We start from the raw sequence: 26,186 nt of genomic DNA, 5'->3' as shown, positions 1-26,186 counted from the left end.
CTGCACGCTTCCATCCTTTGGTCACATGTTTCTGAGGTCATTTTCTGGCACCGTGTGATCACCAGGGAGGACGGAGTGTAAAACAAGCCCAGATTCTCGCGTCCTCGTGGGTGCTGAGAACAGCCACCCTGCAGTCGAAGGGAGGCCAGCGCTTCTCCTCAGCTGTCTGTTGACTGGCTGCAGAAGAAATAATTGGTACCTCTGATGAGGCTGCTGAGAACCGGCCAATGAGATCACCCCCCCACCCCCACCCCAAAATCACAGAGGTCATTGTGAAAATAATTCCATTTCCATTACAGAACTCCCCAGATACGGACACAAGCAGTGTAAAAACCTATTTTTGTTGTTTTTTTGCTCCTTCCTCTTCATTTTTTTCGTGAAGTGAGGAGTTTGCCTGGATCAACCATTAATTTAACAAGAATTATACAGCAGTTACAGCTCTTTCCTCTCTCTGTAAGCGAAATCATCAGGGGATGGTCGTTTACATAAATATTTTTTACAGTAAGAAGATTCTTCCCCATATCTTAGAAGTGGCCGACGTAAAGCAGATCAACATTTTTATTAACCGTAGGTCACAAAAGCTTTACTCACTGTGTGGGTTCTCTTGTCAGCATCGGCCGTTTGCACTGAAAATATAGTGGGAAAACCAACGCTATCCAGTTCCAAATGGCAAAAATCGGAGAATAAGAAGAAAAAGAGTAAAGTGCAAATTACTTTTGTGAGGAAAAAAAGTTTTTAATTAAAATTCAAGTAATTTCTCACTTCAAAAAACAAAAACATCCAAAAAGATACAAAACTGGAGTAGAACAGAGGCGGAGCTTTGCACGCTGGACCTGAGAGAACAGGTCACATTTGTGCTTAAACTGCAATCGGGTTGGTTTTTTTTTTTAAATCAACGTTTTAAACCTCGCAATTAAAATGTGTTTTATTTGAGAATAAAATCCCTAACCTTTATGTCATTAAAATAAGTATTTCGGCACTAATTACCTTTCATGTTTCCTGACCAGCAAATTTCCTACATGTTGTAGATACTGAACATCTTTTGCACCATGTGGTTGATTGTTGCTTGATTGTGCTGCCCAGAAGTGACCAAACTACAATTTACTCTTGTTTGTGCTCCGTTTCTTGTAGAATAATAGAAGAATTGTTTCCAGTTCCACATTTTAGAAATCCCAGTGTGGGACAAGTGATGTAAAACATTCATCACTGTGTTTCGAATCCCCGGTTGTTCATTATTTGGATAAACGGCGAGTGACACTGAGACGTCACAGAGAGAAACCACAGAGGCAGAACGCAGACTTGTTCCTGTTAGGAAGGAACGGGTCGCTGAAGCTTCTGTTAATCTTCATTTGATTCCGCTGACACGTTCTTCTCATGAGCTGTAAAGTGACCCGCTCTCTGCTCGTGTCTCTGCAGGATGATGGTGTTCGGAGTGCTGACGCTGGTCCTGAGCTGGGCCTCTCTGGGATCTGACCTGGCCACCGCTGTGGTGAGCTGCTTCGCTTCACTCAGACTAACCAGCCTGCCCCAAAATACACTGGCACACTGGCCTGCAATCAATTCTTATCACGCCTGACAGTTGTGATAAATTGCTTTAACTACACTCGCTGCACTTGAAAAATGTCTTTCTAATATGTGTTGGTTCGGGAGAAGATTTATGCACTGTGGTGTATCCAGTGCCACACTTTTATGTGCACGTTGTTTGTATTAATTACAACTGTGCAGTGTGTTTAGGAAGAGTAACAATTGTCAAAGCAATCATATAAGCTATGGGATTTTTCACAGTTTGCAGTCTTACAAATATGCTGCTTGCCAGGAGAACATAATGACGTGAAATGCATGTGACCTGATGCAGAAAAACTTCTCATTCGACTGGAGCTTCTTAAATATGCACTGTGTAAATTGAAAGTGCGATGCAAAGAGGTGTGCAGTGTCACTGAGAAGGATTTAGCACCTACTCGCTGTCCAATTCTTCTCCTCTCTGCTCGTCTGTCAACTCAAATATTTTTGATCTCTACCCTCAAACGGCGCGTGGCTATAAATAGACCAACAAAAGAGCTAAATCCCAAACCCACACCTCGTCAGCATCATTATACAAAGTCAAGGCCACAACAACAGGAATTGGAGCTTTGAAATCAGGCAGAATAAGAGAATAATTGCATTGTTTTATTTCAAAACCACAGCAGAAAAAAAAACCCCTCTGATGCTCGTATGACCTGCAGGAGGACAAATGGAGTGATATGTGAAGGATACATCTGTATTCAGCTGCGTGGCTTCTGGGATTTGGCTCTCTTGCGTCGGGCATGTGTGCTATTTTTCACAGGTTTGTTGTTGGATTTCCTGTTTTGACTTTCGAGGATTGTTAATATGTCGGGAGGTAGAACCCAGCAGGAGGTGCAGCATGTTAGATGCATCTTCTTATTTCATCTCCTGTGGATTATTTTGTAGGATTCCTTTGATACTTGTGCCATGAGACACACACACACACACACACACACACACACACACACACACACACACACACACACACACACACACACACACACACACACACACCTATTTACACCGACCATTTGGTCAGCGACTTAGCTAGATAACCAAATGAGGCTAAGCTAGCCCTAAATTGAATTTTACCTTCTATGTGATTGGTCAATTTTAATTTTAATTTTGTCTTTGGAAAGAGAAAAAAAACATAATAAGTCAAAATTAATATATGTGTATGTTGCAGGTGGGAAAAAATGTAGTCAAGTGGCACAAGAGGCCATTAGATCACCAAAACCATAAAGATTTCATTGCAGCGTGACGTTTTCTTGTGTAAAAACTTTGACGTGAATGTGGTTTCCAACCAACTAAGGCACTGCAGCGGTTGAGTGGCAGTGTGGGCGTGACACTGCGTGGCTGTTTTTGTGATATATTATGAACTTTAACCCCCCAATCCAGACAGTGGTTTTCATATTGGATAAAAAGCAGTTCACCTAAAGCCGTAAAGAATCCTGTCCATCGACACAAACCATTTCCTTCATTTCCTGTCCTCAAACTAAGAAAAAAAAAAAAAAAAAACGTGGACGCAAGCCAAAGAAAACTGGTTCCCATCCATTTTTTTGTAGCAAAGACTTCAAGCCAGGCAATGGGGATCGGTCTGTCTTTCATCGTCTCTGTTGCTGTGACATGCTACACGTTGCATGGTAAACCATGACAAGGTCCTTCCTCCTGTGGGTGTCTCCTGGTCTGCTCTCTGGCTCACATGATTGGCTGTGGCAGAGTAACAGTAGGATCTCCAAAAGTTGTCTCTGGTTTGCCTTTTCTGGGTTGTCTCACTCCTGTGGTCCCCCGCAGCTAAAACACACCATCCAAAAGCACATGATTCTAGTCTAAATCCAGCCTGAATGTGGGGCTACAAGATAAGTCAAAATAAAAATGACATCTTCTGAGGTCTTTTTGCCCTGAAGATATCCATCCACATTTAAAGATACCAGAAACTTTGTGAGTGGTTGTTTAGGTTGCTTTTCACAATAGATTGACATTTATAGCTTTTTTTTTTTTCTGGTCAGAGATGCGGCCCTAGACAAGCAATTGTTAGTTTTTGTGTTCAACCCCCTCCCCCCCCCCCTTCTTCCACATCCTCACTGAAAGAACGAACAGTCCTGAATCTTACATCCTGTCTTCTCTGTGGGATACAAAATCATGGCATTTATGTCATTGCGTAGCCCGTCTGTCACACAGTGGTTGGCTGAGTTCGACCCTGTCTGGACTGTATGGTTGCTATAGATTTGACCTTTCCTCCTACTTTGAACAGCCGGATAATTGCACCGGCAGCAACGTGGCGTAGCACGGCTAACGGCTGTGAACAAAGTAATTACATGAAGTATCTGTGGCAACTCCTTCAGGCATTAATTATGGACGTGTAAGTGCACATATGTGTGAATACGCGTCCTCACTGCTGTTTTAACGTGATAGAGGCCTGTCTTTTGTGTTACACTGTGTGTGTCTTTGTCACTCTGGCAGTAGGCAACGGTACTTGAGTGTGTTTTCAAACTGCTTGCGTGAGGTTGTACAGACACCGCCTGCACGTGTGTGAAAGTACTGCTCAGTGACTCAGGATCTGCACAGATTTGAATAACAAATGACACATTTCAGGCCACTTGGGTTCAGCTCAGGATGGCTGTTCCTCCATCATTGCCCATGTGAACATTTTAGTCCCCCAGCAGAACTATGCAGTCATCAGGCAGTGACCCATCCAGGGCACCACCGAGGGAGTCCAAGGACAGCTTTTCCAGTCACTGATGTCATAGATCTGGTTACTCACGAGAGTATCCCTGCGCCCGACTCTCAAAAGGGTCAACTAAAAAAGAAGAGACATTCCAAGCCCCCCCCCCCCTTTTTTTTTAAGGAATTTGGTTCTCTAGCTCACTGTGCCACTTCTTCCTCCATCTCAAGCTGCTTCCCCCATCATAGAAGTGGCTCTCTACATCCTTGGAATGTTGGAGCCAGTTTACTCTGCAAGGGGTCAGCACTCTGCCTGTCTCCTTCTGCCTCTGCCTCTGCCTGTTTTGGAACGTATCTTAATCCGTGACCTTTCTCTGCTGGTGGTGGGGTGTTAAAATGACAGTTGCATTATGGTTTTCCAAGCTGGTCAAGGCCTGGCTAACAGACTTTTTGTGGCCCTTGGACGGTATCACTGCTCCCTCCTCTGGGCGAGGTTCCTGTTCTCCCAAACACGTGCAATCATCAGGAAATGTCCATTACTCTTGTTTTAGATCCACCTCGGACCGCTTAGTCTTGGAACACCCATACCCCCAAGACCACAGGTCCCAGAATCAGGATCAAAGAGACATGTAGGCCCCTTACTAAATGAGTTTCCTTTGTTGGCTTGGCTCAGCGGTTGAGAGAGTTTGAGGGAAGTTCAGAGGAGAGCTGACATGCTTTCATGTCAGAATGAGTCAGCTGAGGTGGTTTGAGCATCTATTTGGGATGCTCTTGATCAGCTCCCATTGGAGGAGAGAGGCACCGGCGTGGAGCCAGAACGCGCCGGAGGGATTATACATCTCATTTGGCCCGGGAATATCTTGGGGGTCCCATAGGAGGAGCGTGTTGCTGGGAAGCACGTCTGGGTTCCCTCTCTAAGTCTGCTGCGACTGCAACCCAAATCTGGCTGAGCTACAGTAAATAGATGGATGGACATTTCAAGCCGTTATACATGGCGCTCAGTGTGTTTTGAATCCTTCAAAGATTTGGCTCGAGCTAAAATCTCCCATATGACTTCATTTCCTCTCCAGCAATGATGAAAGACAGTCAGACTCAGTCCCAACTTACTAGAACTCCAGCTAACTGGAGCAAACATGACAGGTCATCAGTTGTATGCAGAGTTAAAATAAAAGGACATGTACCCGTGTGGGCAACTCTCCACATCTGACTGTTTCAAGGAATCCAAGTGTCAGCGTGGAACCACCATCTTAAACTACCCAGAATACCCTCTTCCTCATAGGCCTCTCGTCAAGCTCCACCATGAACACCCAGTCACTGCCTCTGAAACGCTAGTTGCCATGCAGCCAGGCTGCTGCACCCCACAGAAAATGAGAGGGAGGTTTGTCGCTGTGCTATAATGATGACAGAAGTCGGCTGCATTCAGGCGAACAACAAACCCGCGCACCTGTGTTGTTTACACGCCGTCTTGTGTTTAAAGGTGTGTTTATCCTATGTTTGCGCTTCTGCATGGGAAACTTCAAATAGCATTTCTTTGTGTTTGATTAGAGAGAACACAATAAATGGATGCACCCCTTTGCTGAACTCGTAATTACCGACAGCAGGTAGTAAGAGCTCTCCCTTCTCCGAGAATCTCTCCTTTCCCTCCAGGAATTCTAACAAACATGATTGCTAACTGTTGTTTTTACTAACTGGATCAGGTTTACGGAAGAACTACACTCGCTTTTTCTCAGTTCCACAGTATGTGAAGATCATTACCATACAGGCCCTGCAGTGAGTTACGCTACATACAATGAGCCTCGGGGACATTTAGCTTTCGCATGGCTCCTTGTTATCACAGTGTGGTGGGGTAAAAGAGGCTGAGTGACAGAATATAATTCCTGTCTAAGTGTTTTGAGGTGGATTCTTAGAATACAGTCCTTCCTCTTTGTTCCTCAAAGAACGATCAAGGCGATAGTCATTATTATAACTCCCCTTGTCCAAAATGAAAGACTTGCGGGTGTACCTGATACTCTCAACGGTTCTTCATGGGTTTCCACCGTAGCTCAAAAACTGTTCCTTCTTTTCAACCGTGTCTTTGTTTTATGTTCTCACACGTCTCCTGTTTTGTTTCAGGGCACGAGTGATTTCTGTATCGCCCCTGACAAGTACATCATGGGCCAAATAAAGGGCATCATCGGCACGGGTGAGCTTCAGTGTGACTCCCACTGACCAGCGTTGAACCTTGACATGAACTGTGTTTTAGTTGCATGAACAACTCATGATTGCTCTCTTGTTCTGGTTGTGTTTTGTTCTCAGATATCGTCCACTACTACATTTACTGCAACCAGACTCTCACCAACCCCTTCCAGCAGGTACGAACTGGCTTAAAACTGGGCTGGAAATGGTTGAAAAATTAACAATCTGGACATAACTATTGCTCAAATAATAGCTACCACTGCAGATGAAATCATGCATTTCTATTTCATCTCATATTTTATTTTTACTTGTCATTTATTTATACGTGTGTTTCAGAACAAGTGTGGATCCCTTTTTAATCTTTCTTTCACAAATTCATTCAAATGCTCACAACAAATCGAAATAGAAATCTGCAGCTGAATATAGACGTGTCCTCGGAGAGAAAAGTTATTTTCCTCGTTCTTTTCTATAATCGAGCAGTAGAGGTAGACAATCCACTGTGAACGTGTTTCCTTTGACGTCACGCTGGAGAAGCTCAACAGAAACATCAAACTTTCTTTCATACATCTTTTTTTTTTTTTTTAGAAAAAGATTAAATGCAAACCAAAGGCATCCAGCCCACCGTTTGAAACAACCTGCTTTTTTTTTTTTTTTTTTCACGTAGCAACATCTTTGACTGACCAGCTGTTTCTGCTGCTGCTGGCGTCTTCTTGAATATTCCCATGCGTGCAGCATGCAACATGGGCAGAACAAGCTAGTATGAAATGACAGTTTGCCCAACTGGAAGTATTTCCACATCACCTTTTTCATTTTTCACCGGCAGATGGTTGCACAAGGCCGCAGTTCTAGTTGCCTGTGCTGCTGTCTGTTAACTGAAAAAGCACAGCCTATTTTCTTCTCTCCGAACCAGTTGGTGAAAGCGCACCTTATTTGCATTCCCTTTTTTTTCCCCGTCACTTCCAGTGTTAGAATTTGCCTTACTCTTCAATGGAAACACGACCAGAAATAAAAGGCAACGCAAAGGCTGCAAAATGCGATGAAAGAATCGTCCTCTCTGTCGGTCGGAGAAGCAGAGTGAGGAGTGTCCGTCAGGTCACTGGAGTCCCGCTGACGTCAGTCTTAATGTCCGCTTTTGAGGACTGTGTCCCTGCAGAGCTCAGATTTGATTATCTGGCTCTCGTGGACGTAACCCTGGGGATAACAAGAGCGCAGCGACAGCAGATACCCGTCACCCCTCATGGCAAACAAAGTCAGCGCGCTTCTCTCTGCTGAACAGAAACCCAACAGGTACAAGGTTCACAAGCAAGCTGGCAGATGGAGAGACTCAACCTGCCTGGCCAGCATGCAACCTCTGTCTCTGTTGTTTGAGGAGCTGCAGGCCCACCCTCTGTGCTCTTTACATCGCTCCTGCCTCCACTCTGCTCGCCAGAGCTCCTTTTTTTTTTCTGTTCTTATCATCATCATCATGTCTTCTGCTTTTCTTTCTGTCCTCCTCCATCCATGCCTTCTGTCCTATTTTCACTTGATTTGGCTCAGAACAAGTTCACCCAAGCTAAAGTAAAAAGCTAAATCGGATCAGGCCATTAGATTGCCCGGCGGAGAGCAGTGTGATCACGGACAGCAGTGCCGCCGATGCAGATCCACAAAAAGATCAGAGGAAAGCAATTACATTTATGGGTGGTTGTGGTAATTGACCATGTCCTTTTTCAATTTAGCATTGTGCCACGGGCCAGGGGTTTTCCAGTCTTCTCTTGTTAGGTTGGCTGACTGTGAAGATACACTTATACTCCTGAAATGTGGCAGATTGTTTCAGTTCGAGTGATGTGTTAAACTTAATTTTAAAAGAAGCATGAGGTGAAAGGTGCTGCCTCTCTGGTAAAATGTGATTATCCACTTCAGCTGTGCAGAATGGGGTGGATCTATTTTGCCCCCTGTTGGTGAGAAAGTTGAGTTACATGTCCAGAATTGCCCTTTTCCCGCCAGAGTTGAAGCGGTGCCATTCAAGATTGTGTGAGCCCTGGTCTGGAACTAATTGTTTGTTGGTGAGAAAGCTCAGAATGACTCAAAATAAGGTTGTGAATGGGCACAGAACCTGTTCCCTGTCTGTTGGAAAGGCCAAACTGAGACTCAAAATGGACCCTCATAGAAAATCTTGTTCTGAACAGTGTATGTCAAAACTGTGTGTGGACATTAAAAATGCTGGCCTCGAGACCATCGTTGAAATGTTCTCTGTGTTCAAACTTCATTTCTTGTCTGCAGAGTCTGACAATATTCCAGAGGTCCTTAACCACGATGCAGATCCAGATCCAGGGTCTGCTGCAGTTTGCCGTGCCTCTTTTTCCTTCGGCTGAGGTATCGCTCTTACCAAGCTAAACCTTCATGCTGGGTAAAAACTGGGAGTGAAATGGTTATTTTTTCAGTGATATGCTCCTGACCTCCCCACAGAGAGACCTTCTGGGTATCCAGCGCTTGCTCAACTCCTCGGAGGCCAGCCTGCACCAGCTGACTGCCCTGCTGGACTGCAGGGGGCTCAACAAGGTTTGTCAACTGCATCCTAATTGGCATCACAGCAGCACAACTGGGTCAACAGGGGAGTAAACGGCTGCGCAGGATTTCAGCATAAAACTGAGGCTGCACAGGGAAAACAGCAGAGCAATGCACAACAGAAAGAATACCAAATATAACAAGTGCAGCTTCCCCAAACGGTTTTTGTACTGTCGTGTGTGTGTATGTGTGTGTGTGTGTGTGTGTGTGTGTGAGTGTGAGAACTATGGACACTGTAGCATTTACATGCATTTGACATGAATTAGGCTTTAAAGCAATACATAAGTGTATTTTGCCTTTCAGGTACTCACAAATAGGTGCCTTGAGCTCTCAGAAATGCCCGCCATTACTTATTCATGACTTCAGAATGCAGAAGGCGCCAGCCACGTACTGTATGTTTGCTTGCCAGAGCCTTAAAGCGCACATAGCCACCAATGTGAACGGCAAAGCTGCCAAAAATGTCAGTTTACAAACTCTCACCGGTGTAATCTGGGTCTTCTTTGTGAAACCGTACGCTCAGTCGTCCACGAACACTTTGATGTGAGCTAAACTAACAATTTCAAACCAGCTTTAACGCTTTCGCTCGTTCCAGAAGTCTTACTGTTTGTTCACTTTAGCTCAAACTCTGTGTTTTTGTGACCTGGATTCTGCTGAATGATGTCTTTTGAGAGCACGTAAGTGGATGCTTTTGACAGTTTTGCTGTTGTTGTTAGCAGTCGGTGGCTATGGGCCGCGATTAGCTTCAAGCGAAATAAATGTGGCCCGGCTCTTTCTGCATTCTGGAGTCACAAGGAAGTGGTGCCATGGTGACAAACATCTTCATGAGATTAAGATTATTTGTGAATCCATGAAATGAGAAATACATTTTTTGATCGAGTTGCATGACATCAAGTACATGAACCTGTGTTTCTTCTGTGCGTCTATGTTTTGTTTTATCTGCTACAAACACTTGGAGAGTTTGCTTATACAAGCAAGTTGTGTACAATTTCCCTCGTTTGACCTCCTCAGGACTACCTGGATGCGATGGTGGGGGTGTGCTACGATGGGGTGGAGGGTGTGCTCTACCTCTGCCTCTTCTCTATTCTGGCTGCTTGTGCCTTTACTGTCATGCTGTGTGCCATTCCCAGGGCGTGGAGACAAATTGCCTGCAGGTCAGTTCGTTCTCTGCATGTCTGGCTGCCTGAGCGCCCTCATTTCCTCAACCCCAGCCCATCTCCATGCAGCATCATACACTGGATGAGCCGACCGTGCACCGCACGTGTGTGAATACTTTCTATACTCTGTTTATGTTGTGCCCCACCCTTGGGCAGCCCTGTGGGGTGACAACACATCATTGCTGACCCAAATCACACACAGAGAAGGCAACTTTTAAAACAGCAAAAGCCTTTGGATGTATGAGCACAAGAGCACAGAGCTTAAAAAAAGAAGAAAGAAAAGAAGTTTTCATTTAGAATTAAGAGAGATTTGGCTGAGAGGCAGTTTGACAGTCCCCAAGTCAGATGTCACCCCCCCCCACACACACACACACACACACACACACACCTCTCTCTGCTGCCTTTTAACTGCGACTTCATCCCCAGGCATCTCATTTATAAGTGCACAATATGCACAGAATGGGGCTTGAAAGAGGTGCGCGCCACTTCCCACGCAATCGTTGTGAAGCATAAAAGCAAACTTTGCAGGACAAAGATTCTCACCTGTAGGTGAACTCTGACCCGTGCGTGCAAACATGGAGACCAGAAAAACGATCATCACGGATAGTGAAGGAGTTTTGATTTAATATCAGTTGTGAATTATAGATTTCCATGATATAAACATCCAAACCGGCAGAGTTATGTCCTCCTGCTTGTGGAGGAGAGAGCACAGAGGAGGGGGCTGGACTCAGATCAAAGACATCCAGGACATAAAAACACTGTAAGTGTCAGAGGCCCGACGTTTGCCTTGCTGGAGGTGTACGCTCTCAGGGTGCGTTCCAGTCTTCAGAACAAATCAATAAATCAAACTTAGGTCCACATTCAAGTCTGTAACCAGCTGTAATATTTTGCACATGAGCTCCTGGTCCAACTTCTCCTCTCCTTACATTTCCCCTCTTCCTCCAGGGAACAAGACTACGATGACATCGATGAGGAGGACCCCTTCAACCCGCGGAGGGGGAGAATGAGCTCCCAGAACCCCAACCACACCAACATGCACAGCTTCTGCAGCTACAGCAGCAGTATGGGCAGCCAGAACAGCCTTCACCCGCCCGCCCCCGCCGTCTCCAACGCCCCCATGTCAGAGTACATGTGAGTGACAGGAGACAGCGCTGGGAGGAAAGCGTGGTTCTCACAGTTCTCACAGCCTCTGAGTTCTGGTTTATTCTCCTCTCAGGAACCACACAGCTCTGTTCGGGGGGAACCCTCGGTACGAGAACGTGCCTCTGATAGGACGAGGTTCTCCTCCACCCTCGGTGCGTTGGGTCCCAGAGACCAAGTCCTTTCTGTGATGTCATTTCCTTCTGAGCTTGCCAGATTTAAAGCACAGGGAATAGTTTCATTATCAATACACAACCATTATTTATTTTTCGTTTTTCTGAGTCTAAACTCACTCTCCTCCTTAAATTTCACCTTTAAACTGAAATTTGAAGCCATGTTTTACAGACGCGCGTTTCATTCACCTGAGGAGAAAAAAACAAAACAAAACAAAACCTCAGTTTGTTGGAATTTAAGGGACAAATTTTCCCCGGGAAAACGTTTTTTTTTTTTCTCTCCTAAATTATTGATTTAAAATGCCAAAAATAAGAAGTAAGAGAAAAAAACAACAACCTGGATCTACCTGGAAGTATTTCGTTAATTTAGGAAAAACTGAGCTGAATTTTTTTGATCGCCTTATTTTGTTTTTTTTGTTTTTGTTTTTTCTCGAGAGAGAGAGAATATATCCTGTTCATTCAAGAAAATAAAACTGTTGAGATTATCTTCCCATGAAAACTACCTCATTATGTCAGTCAAGACAGCTGAAACACTTTCCTTTCCCATCAAAACGATGGCTCATTATTTCAGGAAAAACAGAGCAGATTATTATTCCCTGTACGGAAGAAGTACCTCTTGTCCATAAATACTTGACTCGTTCAATTTCTGATTCCCTCAGGCGAGTGTCATACGCTTTGATCAACTTTTAAAACATTCTTTAAAAGGTGCTCTTGCAAAATTCAGTCCTCCATATGTCTGCATGAGTTTGTGTTACAGTACCAAAGCCAGGAGAGGAGAAGTAATGTGGTTAATATTTTAGCGCGGAGCGAACATCATTTAGCTCCTCTCAGGACAAATTCCCCAGAGGACGTGACTCAGGTTTTAACCAATAACCTCTCTCTTGACACTGAAGGATTTTCTTCCCCTTTAAGCAAATTCACCACTTGTCTCTTGTCATATACGGGGACAGAAATAGACCCTTTTTTGGTTAAATTTTTATGGAGTCGCTGCTGCATGTGTGTGGATCCGTGCCGCTACGGACTGTTATTTTCTACGTGGTGAAATTTGCTAAAATGGGAAAACGTGTAATTTTAAAAAAAAAAATCCCTCATTATTTGTACGTTGTTAGTATGTTTGGAGCTTTAAACTCTAAAATATTACTTTTTTTTTATTTTTTTTACTCCTCACGTTTTGTTGATGATTAGTAAAAAAATGCGAAGCTCTAATTTTTTTTTTTTTGTCATCCCACTCTTTAAACTTGAGCTTGTAGTTGCAACTTGAGCAGAAAATGTGATGCACTTTGCCTTCTTTTCAAATTAATACCAGCAAGTAATGTATAATTCACTGCTTCCTCATGACTGTACAGCACCATGCAGTAGTTATCGGCTAACAGCTTTTTTTTTTCCATTTTTATTTTTCCTTGTTTGTTTGTCATGTATATGTTTGTTTGTATTTTTCATTTATATATATTCCTTCTTTCTTTTATCAACTTTTGGAGATATACTCTCAGCAGTATAGAAACAGAGTAAGTCTTTTCAACTCTTCCTCAGGGCTTCATCCCTCACTTCTCCTCTGTTGCATCTCTGCCTCGTAACTCTCCCTCACCTCACATGGCTGTCTGGTTCCCTGTTCCGCATGGCCCTCAACTCCACTCTTGTTCTCATCCCAGAGTCTTTAGTGAGGGTTTGTCTGCCCCTGGTGTTCACAGGGTGGTACTGTAGTTGCCTCTGTCGGAGGGTCTCCCCACAGATGTAGCCTCCTTGTGCATGCGGTCCTGCTCCAGTCATCCAGTTCTCTAGCTTGCATCGCCACAAGAAGCCGCGAAGACAGTTCATGTCAAAGTAGTGCGTGAGTCCGGAGTGATTTGTCTCAATACGTAACTGTCGGTTCCTGAGGTGGCGCCGAGGAAGGTAGAGAGAAACATGTTTTGTGGCCACAAGACATGAATGGTTCCCAGAATTTGATGAAATCCTGGCCATAAGATATAACTTGTTCTCACAATTTGATTAATTTTTGGCACAAGGTAGAACTTGTTATGGGCGGCACTGTGGCCTCACAGCAAGAAAGTTCTGGGTTCCAGCCCCGGCTGGAGCACGGGATCTTTCTGTGTGAGTCTCCATGTTCTCCCTGTTCCTGCGTGGGTTCTCTCTGGTACTCCAGCTTCCTCCCACAGTCCAAAGACATCAACAGGGGATGAGGTTAATCCATTCTTGTGGCCACAAGCTGTGGCTTGTTTCCACGCCTTGATTAATCCACATCCACAAGACAATGTCACTTTAAGACTTGAACCCCCACAAAAACCGACCCCCCCTACCCATCCCAGTCCACCCCAGCCTACACTCCCTCAACTAAGGGTTCTACATTGTAGTGGTGACTGAAGTCTATGAAACACATGGAACCACCCGCTCCTAACGTGCTCTCTATGTGTGTGTATGTGTGTGTCCTTCCTCCTCAGTACTCTCCAAGTATGCGGGCCACCTATCTGTCCATGACTGAGGAGCAGAGTAGACACTTTGGGAACGACTTCCAAGTATAGACTTCTTTATCTGCCGGAGGAGGGAAACAGCATCTCTCTCTCTCTCTCTCTCTCTGTCTCTCTCTCTCTCTCTCTCTCTCTCTCTCTCTCACACACACACACACACACACTCTTACAGGACTTGGTGAGTGAGTGTGTGCGCGGTCACACAACAGCGGAACCATATCTGAACTGTTCTCTATGTGCTCATAAATGATGAAAGGCATTTGTTGGAGAAGACGCCAACACTCCCGCCTCGCGTGAGCCGTCGGGCTCGAGCTGAGGAATGAGGACGACCTGCGGTGTGACGACACCTGGCCTACGCGAGCGCGAGGCCTGTGTTTCTGGTTTCCTCCGTGAGCTTGCGGGGCAGGAGCGTGTCGGCAAAGATGCCCATGACGCAGATCCGCTATTTTAAGGATTTACTACAATAAAATGTCATGAAACAAAGCAGCACATTCATGCACTGAAAGCCAGTTTGTTTGGTTTTGTTTTTTTTGTTGTTGTTGTTCCCCCCCAGGAATTTGAAAGGTCGTTTTTAAAAAAAAAAATGCTCCGTGGATACCGTTTGAAGAGAACCGCCTCCCTCTGTCGCCCCACAGCTTCGTGACATGGGTGCACACGGCTTTTGACACCTTAACATTCAGGTTTCCAAAGATTTAAAACAAAAACAAAAAAGAAAGAAAAGGAAAAAAAAAAAAAAGGAAAGTGAACACGAGAGCTGATGTAAACATGTCATATTTCCTGTGTATTTTCGCTTCGTGCTCGGTATTTGTGGCGCACAAACAGCACCGGCAGCGCACAGCGGGAGGTTCTGCGGTATAATTTATTTACATTCACACACCTGCAAGCGAAGCTCGGCGTGTCTCCGGAGACGAGGCTGCCTTGCGCCCGCCCACGGCTCCTGTAAATAACTTGTACGATAACTGACTCATGTCCTACGTTGATGTGGTTTTTGTTTTGACTTTTTTTTTGTCTCAAAAAAAAAATAAAATAAAATGTGCCATTGAACAAACAAACAAAAAAAATAATATTTTTTTTTCTTTTGAGTATTCTGTGTTTCTGTTACACAGGATCACGGTTTATTTCATTTTTTCTATCCTCTTAAAGGGCCGTTCATTCATGCTCTTTGCGTCTCTAATTGAACTAAAGACACTTTTAATTACTACCTTTACATGTGCAGCTCTAACAGCGATTAATGAGAGTATTCAGGTAACTAGCTTCATCAAACGGAATCATCCAAACCCTTTACCTGGACTAACAGTTATTTGATACATGCAGTTTTATTTGGTTGTTTGGCATGTTACTCTGTACAGGCGCTGAACGTGGTGCTTCATTCTGTGTCTGACTCTGGACTTTGGGGGTCTAATCGTGAGCTCAATAAACCTCTTTTGAGTACTTGTGCTTGTTTTCGTTGTGTTTTGGTTGCACGGGAAAAGCGTTCAGCTTTATTGACTGGTCACGAATCAGCGGGATCTTTCTGTGTGAGTCTCCATGTTCTCCCCGTTCCTGCGTGGGTTCTCTCTGGTACTCCAGCTTCCTCCCACAGTCCAAAGACATCAAGAGGGGACGAGGCTGATTGATACTCTAAATTGACTGTAGGTGTGGCTGTGAGTGTGAATGGTTGTTCGTCTCTGTATGTTGGCCCTGAGATGGACTGGTGAGCTGTCCAGGGTGAACTCCGCCTCTCGCCCGCAGATGCTGGGATAGGCTCCACCCCCCCCCCCCCCGCGACCCTCACTAGTAAGGAATAAGCGGAAGACGACGATGGAATCTTGCGGCCCCCAGGATACTTTTTTGTTTTTTTTTTATGGCCACACGGGGGCTCCGTACACACTTGTAATTTCTTAAACATCTTGTAATTGTAATAAAAGTCACACATTTGGCCACCTAGAAGTGTGATTTGAGCACTGCTTCCTTCTTTCACTCTTCTTCTTGTCATTGATAAACGCAAACAAACCTGCCAGGAAGAAACTGGTCTCTACTACCTGAGTCCAATGTCATCTAATCAAGTTCAACCAAGTTTATTATTATTATTTTGATCCAAAGCAAAATTCATCCCAGGGTGCTTTAAAATCTGCCAATTACCCTGAATTAAAGTAAAGAAAAGCCTATAGTCTTGGAAGGCCGTGACTGCTTGAGGTTCTCATCATTTCTCAGCATTTGTGGTTCCTGGATGAACGTTGATCCAACAAATGTGTTCCAGTTCCTCCAGCAGGTGGCAGCACGGCGCTTAAAACCCTCACCGAGGGGCACAGCTCATTCGTTTTGCCCTGTATTTTATTGTTGTTTCCGGTCTTAATTTCTCAGTTTATTACTTAAATCCATTCATGATCCTGGCGCGCTGGTGCCGATGCCCAAGTATGTACGTTCACTTTTTTTTTTAATTAACAGAATAAATGGATAAATAAATAGAAATAGCTGACAGCATGACAAAAATATTATTTTGAACGTGACAGCTACATTATGGGCCGCATATGTTTATGTTTTACAAAAATTAAGCAAAAAAATTAGCCATTAAAATCACATAAAACACTAATTAAAAAAAAATGTAGGTGTTCTCTTTCCGCTATGAACGTACCTAATATTCCCCCTCCTCTCCTCGCATAATAAACTTGTTGTTTACTGTAACTGGGGTTGACACCGCCGGCGCTCGCGCGGGTCTCCAAGGACAACCTGGCACGTGCACGAAGACGCCCCAGGTGCACGCGCGCACACATTCACGCGCGTAAAGGAAACCCGCAACGACAGCAACAGCGGCGGCAGCAGGAGCCGGGCAGAGGAGCCGGGAGAGACGGAAGAGGGGAAAGGAAGCGGACCCCCCCGACCTCCCTTTGAACGCGTTTCCCCGTCCTGCTCGTGCGGTGGAACGCTCACGCACTTCGAGGAGCTGAGGGAGAGGGGGGTGGGGGGGTGTTTGGAAACGACGTTGAGGAGCTCGGAAGTAGCTTTTAGCAGCAGCACCTGCAGCACAGTTGTAGTAGTTGACTGAAGAGGAGGAGGAGGAAGAGTGGGGGGGAGCATGCAGGTACCGAGACGTTCTCCACACTGAAGGAGAGCCACCATGAAGGACACGGGAGAATCCAAAGACCATCAACTAACCGTGAGTCCGTCCTCTGGAGTTGTTCCTACCTGCACATTGTGTTAGTACCGGTAGCCTACTTTGATCAAAGTACCATATGAATGTGTTGCTTGTACATTAATCCCGCACGATATTCGATTTTTCCGATTCGATATTTTCGAACAATGTTAGTATCAGTATGAAACCCTGTTTATGTGATTTTTTTTAAACCCCCCTCATGTTTTCACGCTGGAAAACTAATGTAAAGTTGTTTTAAACTTTTTTTCTTGATTTTTCCAAACAATTTTGGACCAGGTGGCGATGTTTCCTCGAGGTTAATGATAAGCAAAGAAGAGACTGGAACAAAACTGGATTGTTACTGAAACATAGTAGAGAAAAACAAATCCATATCTGACATTCCGATGACAATAATATTATTCATCGCTAGCAACAGTTTACAGATTTTCCCAATTTAGCCTCAGTACAAGTTTATTGGAGCGATTCAAGCATTGATTTTAGATGATATGCCCCTGTACACTGATTATTATTTTTAATCAAAATAGAGAGGCCCGTAATTTAACATTTGGTGTTGGCAAATTTTGCGATTTCAATTGATTTTTATTCAAATGTTCAGCTCTATATCCGGTTCACAGGAATCATAAACATAAAATGAAATTCAGAAAACAATTTATTCTTTACAAAGAATGTTCAATTAAGTTCACTCGAAAATGCAAAGCAGACGCGCCTTAGAAATTTCAAAGGAAATGCAAGTATAAGATGTTGAATCTACATTCACATCAACGAGAAGATTTCAAGATGTATTAACATTATCATTCGGAACACATCACTTTTATTATCGATAGAAGTTATTATTAATATTGTTGTTATTTGTATCATTCAATATATTCCTTTGTCTCAAAGTCTGTGGGATTTTGGCGACATGCCTGAAACAAGGATTGTTAAACGCGAGTTCAAGATATTTTAATGTTCGTTTTTGCCACAGCATCTGTAAATATTCACATTTGTGAATTTCAAAGCTTTTAAAATGTCTAAAAAGAACTGGTTTCTAACAAGTAGCTAAATTGGAGCCTTAGATTAAAATTGATCACTTGGCAAAGAAACGTGAGAGTAGATATGGCGACGCTATACAGCCAGTGTAATTTGTTAGCATAACGTTAGCTTAGCACTTACGATTGAATTTATGCTTCAGACCTCAAAAAGGTGGTGTGTGTTTGTGAATATTATCTCAACATAGTCTTACCAACATCTTTTGCCACAGATGTTAATATTATCATTATTATTATTATTATTATTATTGACAAAATCCAGTATAAAAGTCCTACTGTTTCGATTTGAGAGAACCCTTTGACGATGCTGAGCTCCTTGATCCAAAACTACAGAATCCCTGCTGCTCTACACTGTGACAACGGCTCATCTCTACAACTTTAAATGCGATTAGAAGAACCATAACTCCAGCGGGTGTCAGTATGTGACACTGAATCATCACCGTTATCGACGTACCTGCGTTGAATTTTGGCCACCTGACGTCACAGCCCACCTTCACCCTGCATCAGCGCGGTGGTGGTGGTGGTGGTGGAGTTGGTGGCGGCCAGCTGGGTGCCTGTTCTCTCTAGACTGCGTCTCACAACCAATAACATTCTCTGAATTATTGAAGTGGCTGTTTCAGTAGCCGGGTCTCTTTTGTCCAGCGTGTAATACACTTTCTACAGGGTGTTGACAGAGAGAGATGCTTTTATATTCCCTCTGGTGCTCCGCCATGATGATGATGATGATGATAATGAGGTTTCTTATTAGTTGTAGTAGTAATGGGAGAATTACGCCCCATGAAGCCATTTTACACATTTTACATGCTGTGAACAGCTAGTAATTGGTATTAATGCTACACTGATGCATAACTTGTGACTATTTAACGAACTGAATTATATATTAGGCACATTTACAACTTACTGTGGGGGTTACAACCAGGTTGCCTTATAGAAATTAATATGAGAGGAAGCTAACTTGTATACAGTCATACGTGAATTACTTTGAATCAATAAAGTGGTGGTTATCTGTTTATCGTGAGCAACAGGAATTCATGCTGCAGTAATTCAGTAAAAATGAGTCATGCAATCGTTCAGCGTCACTTGTTTGTGTTAAAAAGTGCCACTGCTAATTACACCTTTGAGTCAAATGCTAGACTGTGTGTGAAATCAATGCTGATATATTGTTTTCGTTCCATTTTTGCCCCCATTAAAAGCTTCTCTACCCTGCTGAATGTTTTCATGCCGAGAAAGGAATGTTAAGAGAATCAAAGTAGCATTCACAAGGGGTGGTTATTTCAACCTCCATAAGCTTCAGGTGCCTGTACCTTAATTGAAGTGAGCATTTACGGATTGTGTGAAAATGTCATCGCTCCAATTTGTTTCTTAATGTTTGCGGGTGGCGATTGCAGTGGGCTTATCCACGCTCATAAAGACATCCTAGTTGTTATGGGAGCGGCATCGAGTGTTTTCACTGTCCATTTCACTCGACCCGACCGCGTTTAGGTTGTTGGAGCAAACACAGACAAAGCAGCGATAGATTTTTGAATATAAAATTGTATTTATCAGACAGAAGAAGAACAAACCAAACGGCCAGTTCCCTTTTGGAGTGAGAACGTCACTGTCATACCTCCTCATTTTGTTCCATTCTCCCTCAAGTCTACAATTTCAGGAATTGGAATGTCTTTTAAAGAACTTCTCTTTGTACTCCAGGTTGCCTTGAGGATCCGACCCCTCAGCGATGCTGAGCAGGAGGAGACGGCTACGATCGTGGCCCACAGAGTGGACGACCAGGTGGGATGACCTTCCTGTATTCGACCGCTATGTGTGTGTGTGTGTGTGTGTGTTTTTTTGTTTGTGTGTGCATCAGTATCCTGTTGAGCTTTGCCTGCACACATTTTGTGAATGTGTGCGTGTGAGCAATGAGGTCATGATGTTTCTGGGAGAAGCTGCTTGTCTCATTTCAAAATCCTCTTCCCTCTCCCAGTAAGGTGCACAGATAAGGTAACCTCAGGGACCTTGGCACAGCCAATATGTCTGTCTGAAAAACCAACGCATTTGTAAAGCTCAAATGTCACATTTCACTCTGTAAATGAAAGCTGGATGACTCAGACCTGTAGAAAAGGCAATGACCTTTCTAACGACTGATTGAAAGCTTTAGGTTCTTTCATATGGAGACGGCTGAAAGCCCGACTTTGCTGAGTGACTGAGGTGCAGTGGGAAACCAGCAGCTTCTGAGCTCCGTCGGAAGTCACACAGAAAAGATTCTACCGTTGCAAGGTCTCTCTCCGACTGAAATCAGTGGTTGCTGTGACGCAATTAGTCGACCAGTCTCTTAATCACTTTGGCGTTCTTGTGATTACAAAAGAAGACAAGACAGATATGGCATAGGTGTCAGGTGACAGTGACTTTTGACCGCCAAAATCTTTTCAGTTCACCACCGGAGTCCCAGTGGACACCCTTTTAGCTAAATTTGAATAAATTCCTCGGGGCGTTACAGAGGATACGATGGATATCATGCGCATGTGTGGTGATCGTGACAGTTTTCAGTACATCCTCAAGTCCCAGAGGAAGGAATCCCTGCTGTTGGTGATAATGGCATAAAATATGAAATGAACATTACATTAAAGGAAATAACTTGTAACAACTGAACGATGTTTTGACGCTCAGGTTTTTGCGCCACAAACTGCTTGGCAGCAGCAAACTGCAGCGTGAGCTTTACTTGCACCCGTCTAGCGCTAGTTTATTAATCCACTGTCCCAATGTCAGCGGACGTCCGCGCGACCGATTAAGAGGAGAAGAGACTTGGTTCCGTTCCATGGAGTTCGTTGAATCCTCTACCGCCCTCAACTACACTAGAAATACTGCACCACACTTCCTCGATGAGTGCCTGTGTGTCCAAATATTGTAATGTACAATACAGTCAGTAAAATAAACAGTGGGGTTCGTTATGGTATTTCTGCCAGGGGTTCCCGAGATGTTACCTGACCTTTTGAGCAAAATATCGTTTCAGTTTGCTCTTGAGCACCAGTGTGAAGAAATTCCCTCGAGGTGTTCCTGAGATGCGGCATCATGGAGCCTCACTGCGTGTACTAAACGCACCTTTAAACTCCGGCACTTGAGTTGGAACCTGCTGTAGGTATCAAAGATCTGACATGTAGAATTTACGACGCCATGTCCTTCTTCCTCTTTCCATATTTTGGCCCGTCTCAATCTGACATGGTTTATGACAAGAGAACTCATTATGCTAATTGTATTTGACCCTGACAGGAATCTTTGTTAATGAGTTCGGTCAGAACGAGGCACAACGTCAGTGTGTTAGAGCCACGCAAACTACAGAAGTTAAACTACAGGCAGATGTTGTTTGTTTCTAGCTGTAGATAAGCGTTCAGACTCCTGTCTCCAGAGCACAGTTGTGCTTCATGAGGCAGGCGACAACTCGGTATGAGCAGGACATATTGTGGGAGCCCCATTAGGATCGTATTCACTGGCAGTCCTAGCTTTCCAAGCTTTCCAATCGGTCCCTGGGGGGACGACCATTCAATGGTGAGTGTATGACGACGATGGTGATGAAAGTAGTGCCGCTGACTACATGCGTTATGACTGGCAAACTGCTCCCTCGCTGAAGGCGCTTGTATTTTACAAAGCGAGAGAAGCAACAACATAGCAACAGCCGACACAGTGACTCAGATTTGTGGCGTTGCGCCGGTGACAAGTGCTGGAGGCTATCATGCGAGGGCCGGGGCTAGTAGTGGTTGCTGCTGAAGGATTTTTACTAGAGAACACTTCCAGAAACAGATAATCCACAGCTTTGCGATAAGACTTGTTTGTCTGTCTTCTCAGAAGTAATTCAATTACACCATCAGCACTTCTGTCTGCAGTGACATCATTAAAATAGGCTTGGGCACAGGGGATTAGAGCGTAGTGGTTGGCAGGTAGATATGGTGCTGACACAGCCACCACCACAAGGCTTTGTTATTGTCTCCAGCTCAACAACACCTCAGGTGGAAGAGACGTTGGTGCGTGCTAAGCTATTGAATCTGGTCATGAAGCACAAAACCTCCTTTTTTCTTTTTTTTTTTCTTTTTTTTTTTTTGAATATCTGCGGAGAGAATAAGAGAACTTGGGTGAGGTTATATCAGGATCCCCAGGCATATTCGCAGCAAAGGCTTAGCGAAGCTTACAATACACACTTGTTATGATACAGAGGGATTGTAGGAATCTGCTGTTTACTCATAGCTTGAGATGGGCTTACCAGGCCAGCCTTGACATGAGTGGAGAGGATATTGTGAGGGAGGTCACTACAACACAGGGATGTTGTGAGATTATAGTGCACGGAATGGACGGATCTGTATTGCTATAGGATGTCTCACCTGCCTTGGTCATCACATGAGTCACAAATAATCATAACGTACACCTGTACCAGTGCAGCAGCTCTGAGTCAGTAGGTCGGTCGGTTGGAAGGCAAGCAGGACATCTCAAACGCTAAATGCCAGGTTTTGATGAAATTCAAACGCGTTCTACACCCTGGATCCTGTAAAGGGTCGGAGGCCATCGGCAGGATGTAACTACTAGAGGTGTTTTTCTGTTGGTAGAAGATCAAATTGCACTTGAAAAGGTTGAAAGAAGAATGTTTCGGTAAATCATTAACGGGGTTTTTTTTTTTTTTCAATATAATGGTCAATATGTCCGAAAACTTAGAGCACTTTGAAGCCTGTTTTTGGCGTGTTTGTACTCTGTTTCTGCACCGCCTCCTTGTTAGAGATATTAACTCTCAGAGTGCTTTGTCATTTTCTCTGTAGACGCAGAAATTATGGCAGAACCTTAGTATTCGATTAAAGCTCGATAGCACCTAAAAAAAAAGAAGAAGAACTTGGGCATTTTTTGTTAACAACCTCCTGAACAAGTGAAAAATATGCTAAAATATTTGATATCCTCTCAAACCTTTAGTTCTCTGCCCCCGTATTGGATAGAAACTCAGACGTTTTGATTCTGTGTAGAATGACTTTGCCCGACTGTTCATTTGACAAAGAAACCAATCAACAACACCTGAAATTACTTGGATGTCACAGGAGGTCATACGTTGCGGTGTGTGCGCCTGGATTATGTAAGTCATGCGGCTGGTGAGTGTATGTTCATAGAAATAGTTTCTCCTTCAGTCCTTCTCACACACTGTCCCTTTACAAATACAATAAGCCAGCTCTGTGCTGATTGTTTGCCTGGCAGGCAGGCAGCCAGGCGGTGACCATATGGCCTGCAGGTAGAGCTCAGACAGATTACCAGGGTGCTGGTGGCTGACTTGGCCGACTGGGTGGGAGTGACCAGATCTGGCTGTCCAGGCAGAAAGCAGACAACTGGAAGCTGGTTAATCCTGAGGAGATGAGCTCATTGGATGAGTTTTAGCTCAGGTTAAGCCTTCTGCCACCTGCTTCCCCCGCCCGCCCTTTCCGGCCTCTCATAGACCACCTTCTATGGTGAATGGGCTTTCCCTGTCCTTGAGTAGTACACCAGTGTAGTGATGTGGCTTTATGAATGAGAATAAAGTGGCAGCTCAGTTTTTATCTTGCCAAGGTTACAGTGTTGTTACTCCAGGGACAACTGCCTTTTAACCTAAACTGTGTTGAGGATTCAGGAGACTTAAATGCAGGGGACTGTTCCGAGTAATTTCACAACCAGATTCGAAATTAGCATTACGAGGGCCTCGGCTATCAATTATTGTAGTATTTTAGTATTCTACAGATATTCCGGCGCACAAAAGCACCATGAACACAACCCGCATGTTAAACTACACCGCATTTTTATGGTTTGTGTAGGTTACGCACAGCAAAGAACAACGATGCTGACAGTGTAAGCTTGCTAGCTGCTATGCTAAGGGGTCAGCGTAGCCCTGAAATAAGCTTTCAGAAACACATTTACCAAGCGAAGCCCCTCACAGATAATTTCAGTTTATGTCACTAACTTACTAACCTTATTCTTTGCGTAGAGCTATAAATATGTACCAGCCTTAATTTCAACAAGCTACCGGTTTCTTTAACTTAAAATGTTAACGCTACCTTGCACCAGGGCTCTAACTAAAACAAAGTAAGTGGACCACTCACTTCAGCCCCTCACACAGAAGGTTGAAGTGCGAGAACATAGACAGGGAGAGAAGGTAGTCCTGCAAATACTGTGGTTTGTTTTTTTTCTTAAAACAATGTGGCACTTTTTGTATATCATATTCAGCAACCACCTTTATGGTAATTAATTAGATACAAGTGATTTATTAGATTCAAGAAAAGGAATATACTTAAAAAGCCTGTGGAATATTTAAAATATCACGCTGGATCTCTCAAGTAACATTACACACACAAAAAAAGTTACTTGTATTTCATCTAATGAACCAAAGGACCTTGCATGGATGCTCTACTTTCACCTCATTCAACCAAAACACCCAGGGAGATGAAGTCATCCCTCCTTAAGAGGCTAACCACAAAGCCTGAAGGGATAAAGATAGTCTCTGTTGTGAAGTAGAAACCTGAGAGGACTATTTTATCTCACTACTGATTTCACCCAACTTACAGGTAGCCGGCCTTGAGGGCACGCACGTGGTATACGAGCACACGTGAATAAGTTCAGTTCCAAAAGGATACTTAGATACGCAGATCCCCTCCTGAATGCGTTCACTCCCAGAACGAGTCATTTTTGTTGGTGATAATTCAAGCATGTTTGCAAACGCGGTCCAGCACACGAGAATAGTGGAAGTTTGAGCGCTTACTTAGCTCTCAAACTTGTTAAGCACGCCTTCCACAGGGCTGGCCTGTCAGTCGCACACAGTGGGGAATGCTTTATGGTGAGGCCTTGTCACCATGGAGACACAGAGACAAGGTCAGGGCCATTGTTTGTTTTTGTTTTTTCTTTCCCCCCCTTCCTTGTCTCTCAGTAGGGCAGTACTCCATACGAGCGAATAAGGAAAAAAAAAACAGCAGTGTTTTTTTTAAGTCCTCAGATGAATCGACTGTTTGATGGAACGTTTGTTTTGGCAGACTTGTCAGTGCAACCTGAGTCTGGCTGTAAATGCAGAAGCCGCAGATGTAACACCAAACAACAGCGGCAGCATCTTCTCAGACGGAGGATTCTTCTGAGGATACAGCAGAGTGCTTAAAAGGCTGTCTTTGTTTAAAAAAAAAAAAACAAACAGGAAAAAACATGCTTTTGTGCATCTGTTTACCCTTAAAAAAGACTCGAAACAGGTGGCTCGTTTTGTTTGCTGACAAAGAGAAATCGTGTGCCAGCAGGCAAATAAAAATGTACCAATTTTCCTTCCAGTTCCCTTTTGAAGATCTGTTTTTTAAAATAATTAACAGCGCTCCGCCTGGTCCCGGTGCTAGTCTGCTTGATTGCAATGTGCGATGAATTGACACACAAAAAGCTCCTCACCTCAAGTGCTCAGTGTAGAGTTTCCACCAGCCTCTAAACGGAACCGACACTGAAAGGAGATTCAAATGGCCTTCACCTTAGAGGCTGCATTGTTGCGAGCCTGATTTCAGCAGAAACTGCTCGACTGGAGGGAAAAAAATGAATAAAATAGGCGTTTCGATCCAAACAAAGTTCATCTGGAACATATGAGAGGCTCTGAAACTGTCGTTGGATTGTGCGGAAGCCTCAGTGTGGTACACATCTTCTGTATGTTTACTGAAGTTCCTGAATGATACTTTATCCAGTAATGGTTAAATGTCATTTGAGTAAAAGGAAAATCACATTACAGATTACATTAGAAATGTTTGGTTCTCAGCTTCTTGGCAATGTCATACTCAATATTCACACGAAATACAGACCGATGCGCCAAAATGTGGTTTAACATTTAGTTTGTATCAAATTTTTGATTTTATATGTCAGTATGTTTGCATTTATCAACTTTAAGCAGATTGAAACTTGGAGATTTACTCCTTAGAAATTGAAATGTGCGGTGTTGAATTACAGGGCACCTTTCAATGCTTGATGTCTGCAAGCGTATCTTTATTTTCATTTGGAAAAAAGGAATACGTTTGAATCAAAAATGCTTTTGAAATGGTCAAATTTGCCAAGGAAAAAAAAGACTGAGTTGGTGAGCTTGGTTTTACTAACATGGTATGTAAGGTAATGGAAAACCTTGAAAAAGTTTTGAAAATTTTAAAAGTTTGGAACAGTTTTGGAAAAACAAACAAAGCCAGAAAATG

At 43.8% G+C, this 26,186-nt stretch overlaps 2 protein-coding genes across 4 annotated transcripts in view; both read left to right on the top strand.

Moving 5' to 3' along the window:
- ttyh2 (tweety family member 2) overlaps window positions 1-15,616 on the top strand; it is a 75,998-nt gene extending 60,382 nt beyond the window's left edge. Inside the window, exons 6-15 of one of the 3 annotated variants that reach the window (XM_086195180.1) lie at window positions 1,417-1,489; window positions 6,319-6,388; window positions 6,502-6,557; window positions 8,641-8,733; window positions 8,827-8,919; window positions 9,934-10,076; window positions 11,025-11,210; window positions 11,296-11,374; window positions 12,871-12,897; window positions 13,828-15,616. In XM_086195180.1, the coding sequence (XP_086051306.1) occupies window positions 1,417-1,489; window positions 6,319-6,388; window positions 6,502-6,557; window positions 8,641-8,733; window positions 8,827-8,919; window positions 9,934-10,076; window positions 11,025-11,210; window positions 11,296-11,374; window positions 12,871-12,897; window positions 13,828-13,908 (901 nt within the window). In that variant the 3' untranslated portion in view covers window positions 13,909-15,616. The remainder of the gene's footprint in view (window positions 1-1,416; window positions 1,490-6,318; window positions 6,389-6,501; window positions 6,558-8,640; window positions 8,734-8,826; window positions 8,920-9,933; window positions 10,077-11,024; window positions 11,211-11,295; window positions 11,375-12,870; window positions 12,898-13,827) is intronic. The other 2 variants (XM_086195177.1, XM_086195181.1) reach the window with 2 other exon arrangements.
- Window positions 15,617-16,608: 992 nt separating this feature from the next.
- Window positions 16,609-26,186, top strand: part of kif19 (kinesin family member 19) — a 34,007-nt gene continuing 24,429 nt past the window's right edge. The window contains exons 1-2 of the mRNA XM_086195023.1: window positions 16,609-16,990; window positions 19,705-19,785. Coding sequence (XP_086051149.1) covers window positions 16,952-16,990; window positions 19,705-19,785 — 120 coding nt within the window. The 5' untranslated portion in view covers window positions 16,609-16,951. The remainder of the gene's footprint in view (window positions 16,991-19,704; window positions 19,786-26,186) is intronic.

The sequence above is a fragment of the Aulostomus chinensis genome, chromosome 23 (assembly GCF_037954235.1).
Source record: "Aulostomus chinensis isolate RoL2024-O1b breed Wild chromosome 23, RoL_Achi_v1.0, whole genome shotgun sequence".
Classification (NCBI taxonomy): Eukaryota; Metazoa; Chordata; class Actinopteri; order Syngnathiformes; family Aulostomidae; genus Aulostomus; species Aulostomus chinensis.
Note: the sequence above shows the minus strand (reverse complement) of the source record. Positions and strands in the feature narration are given on the sequence as shown.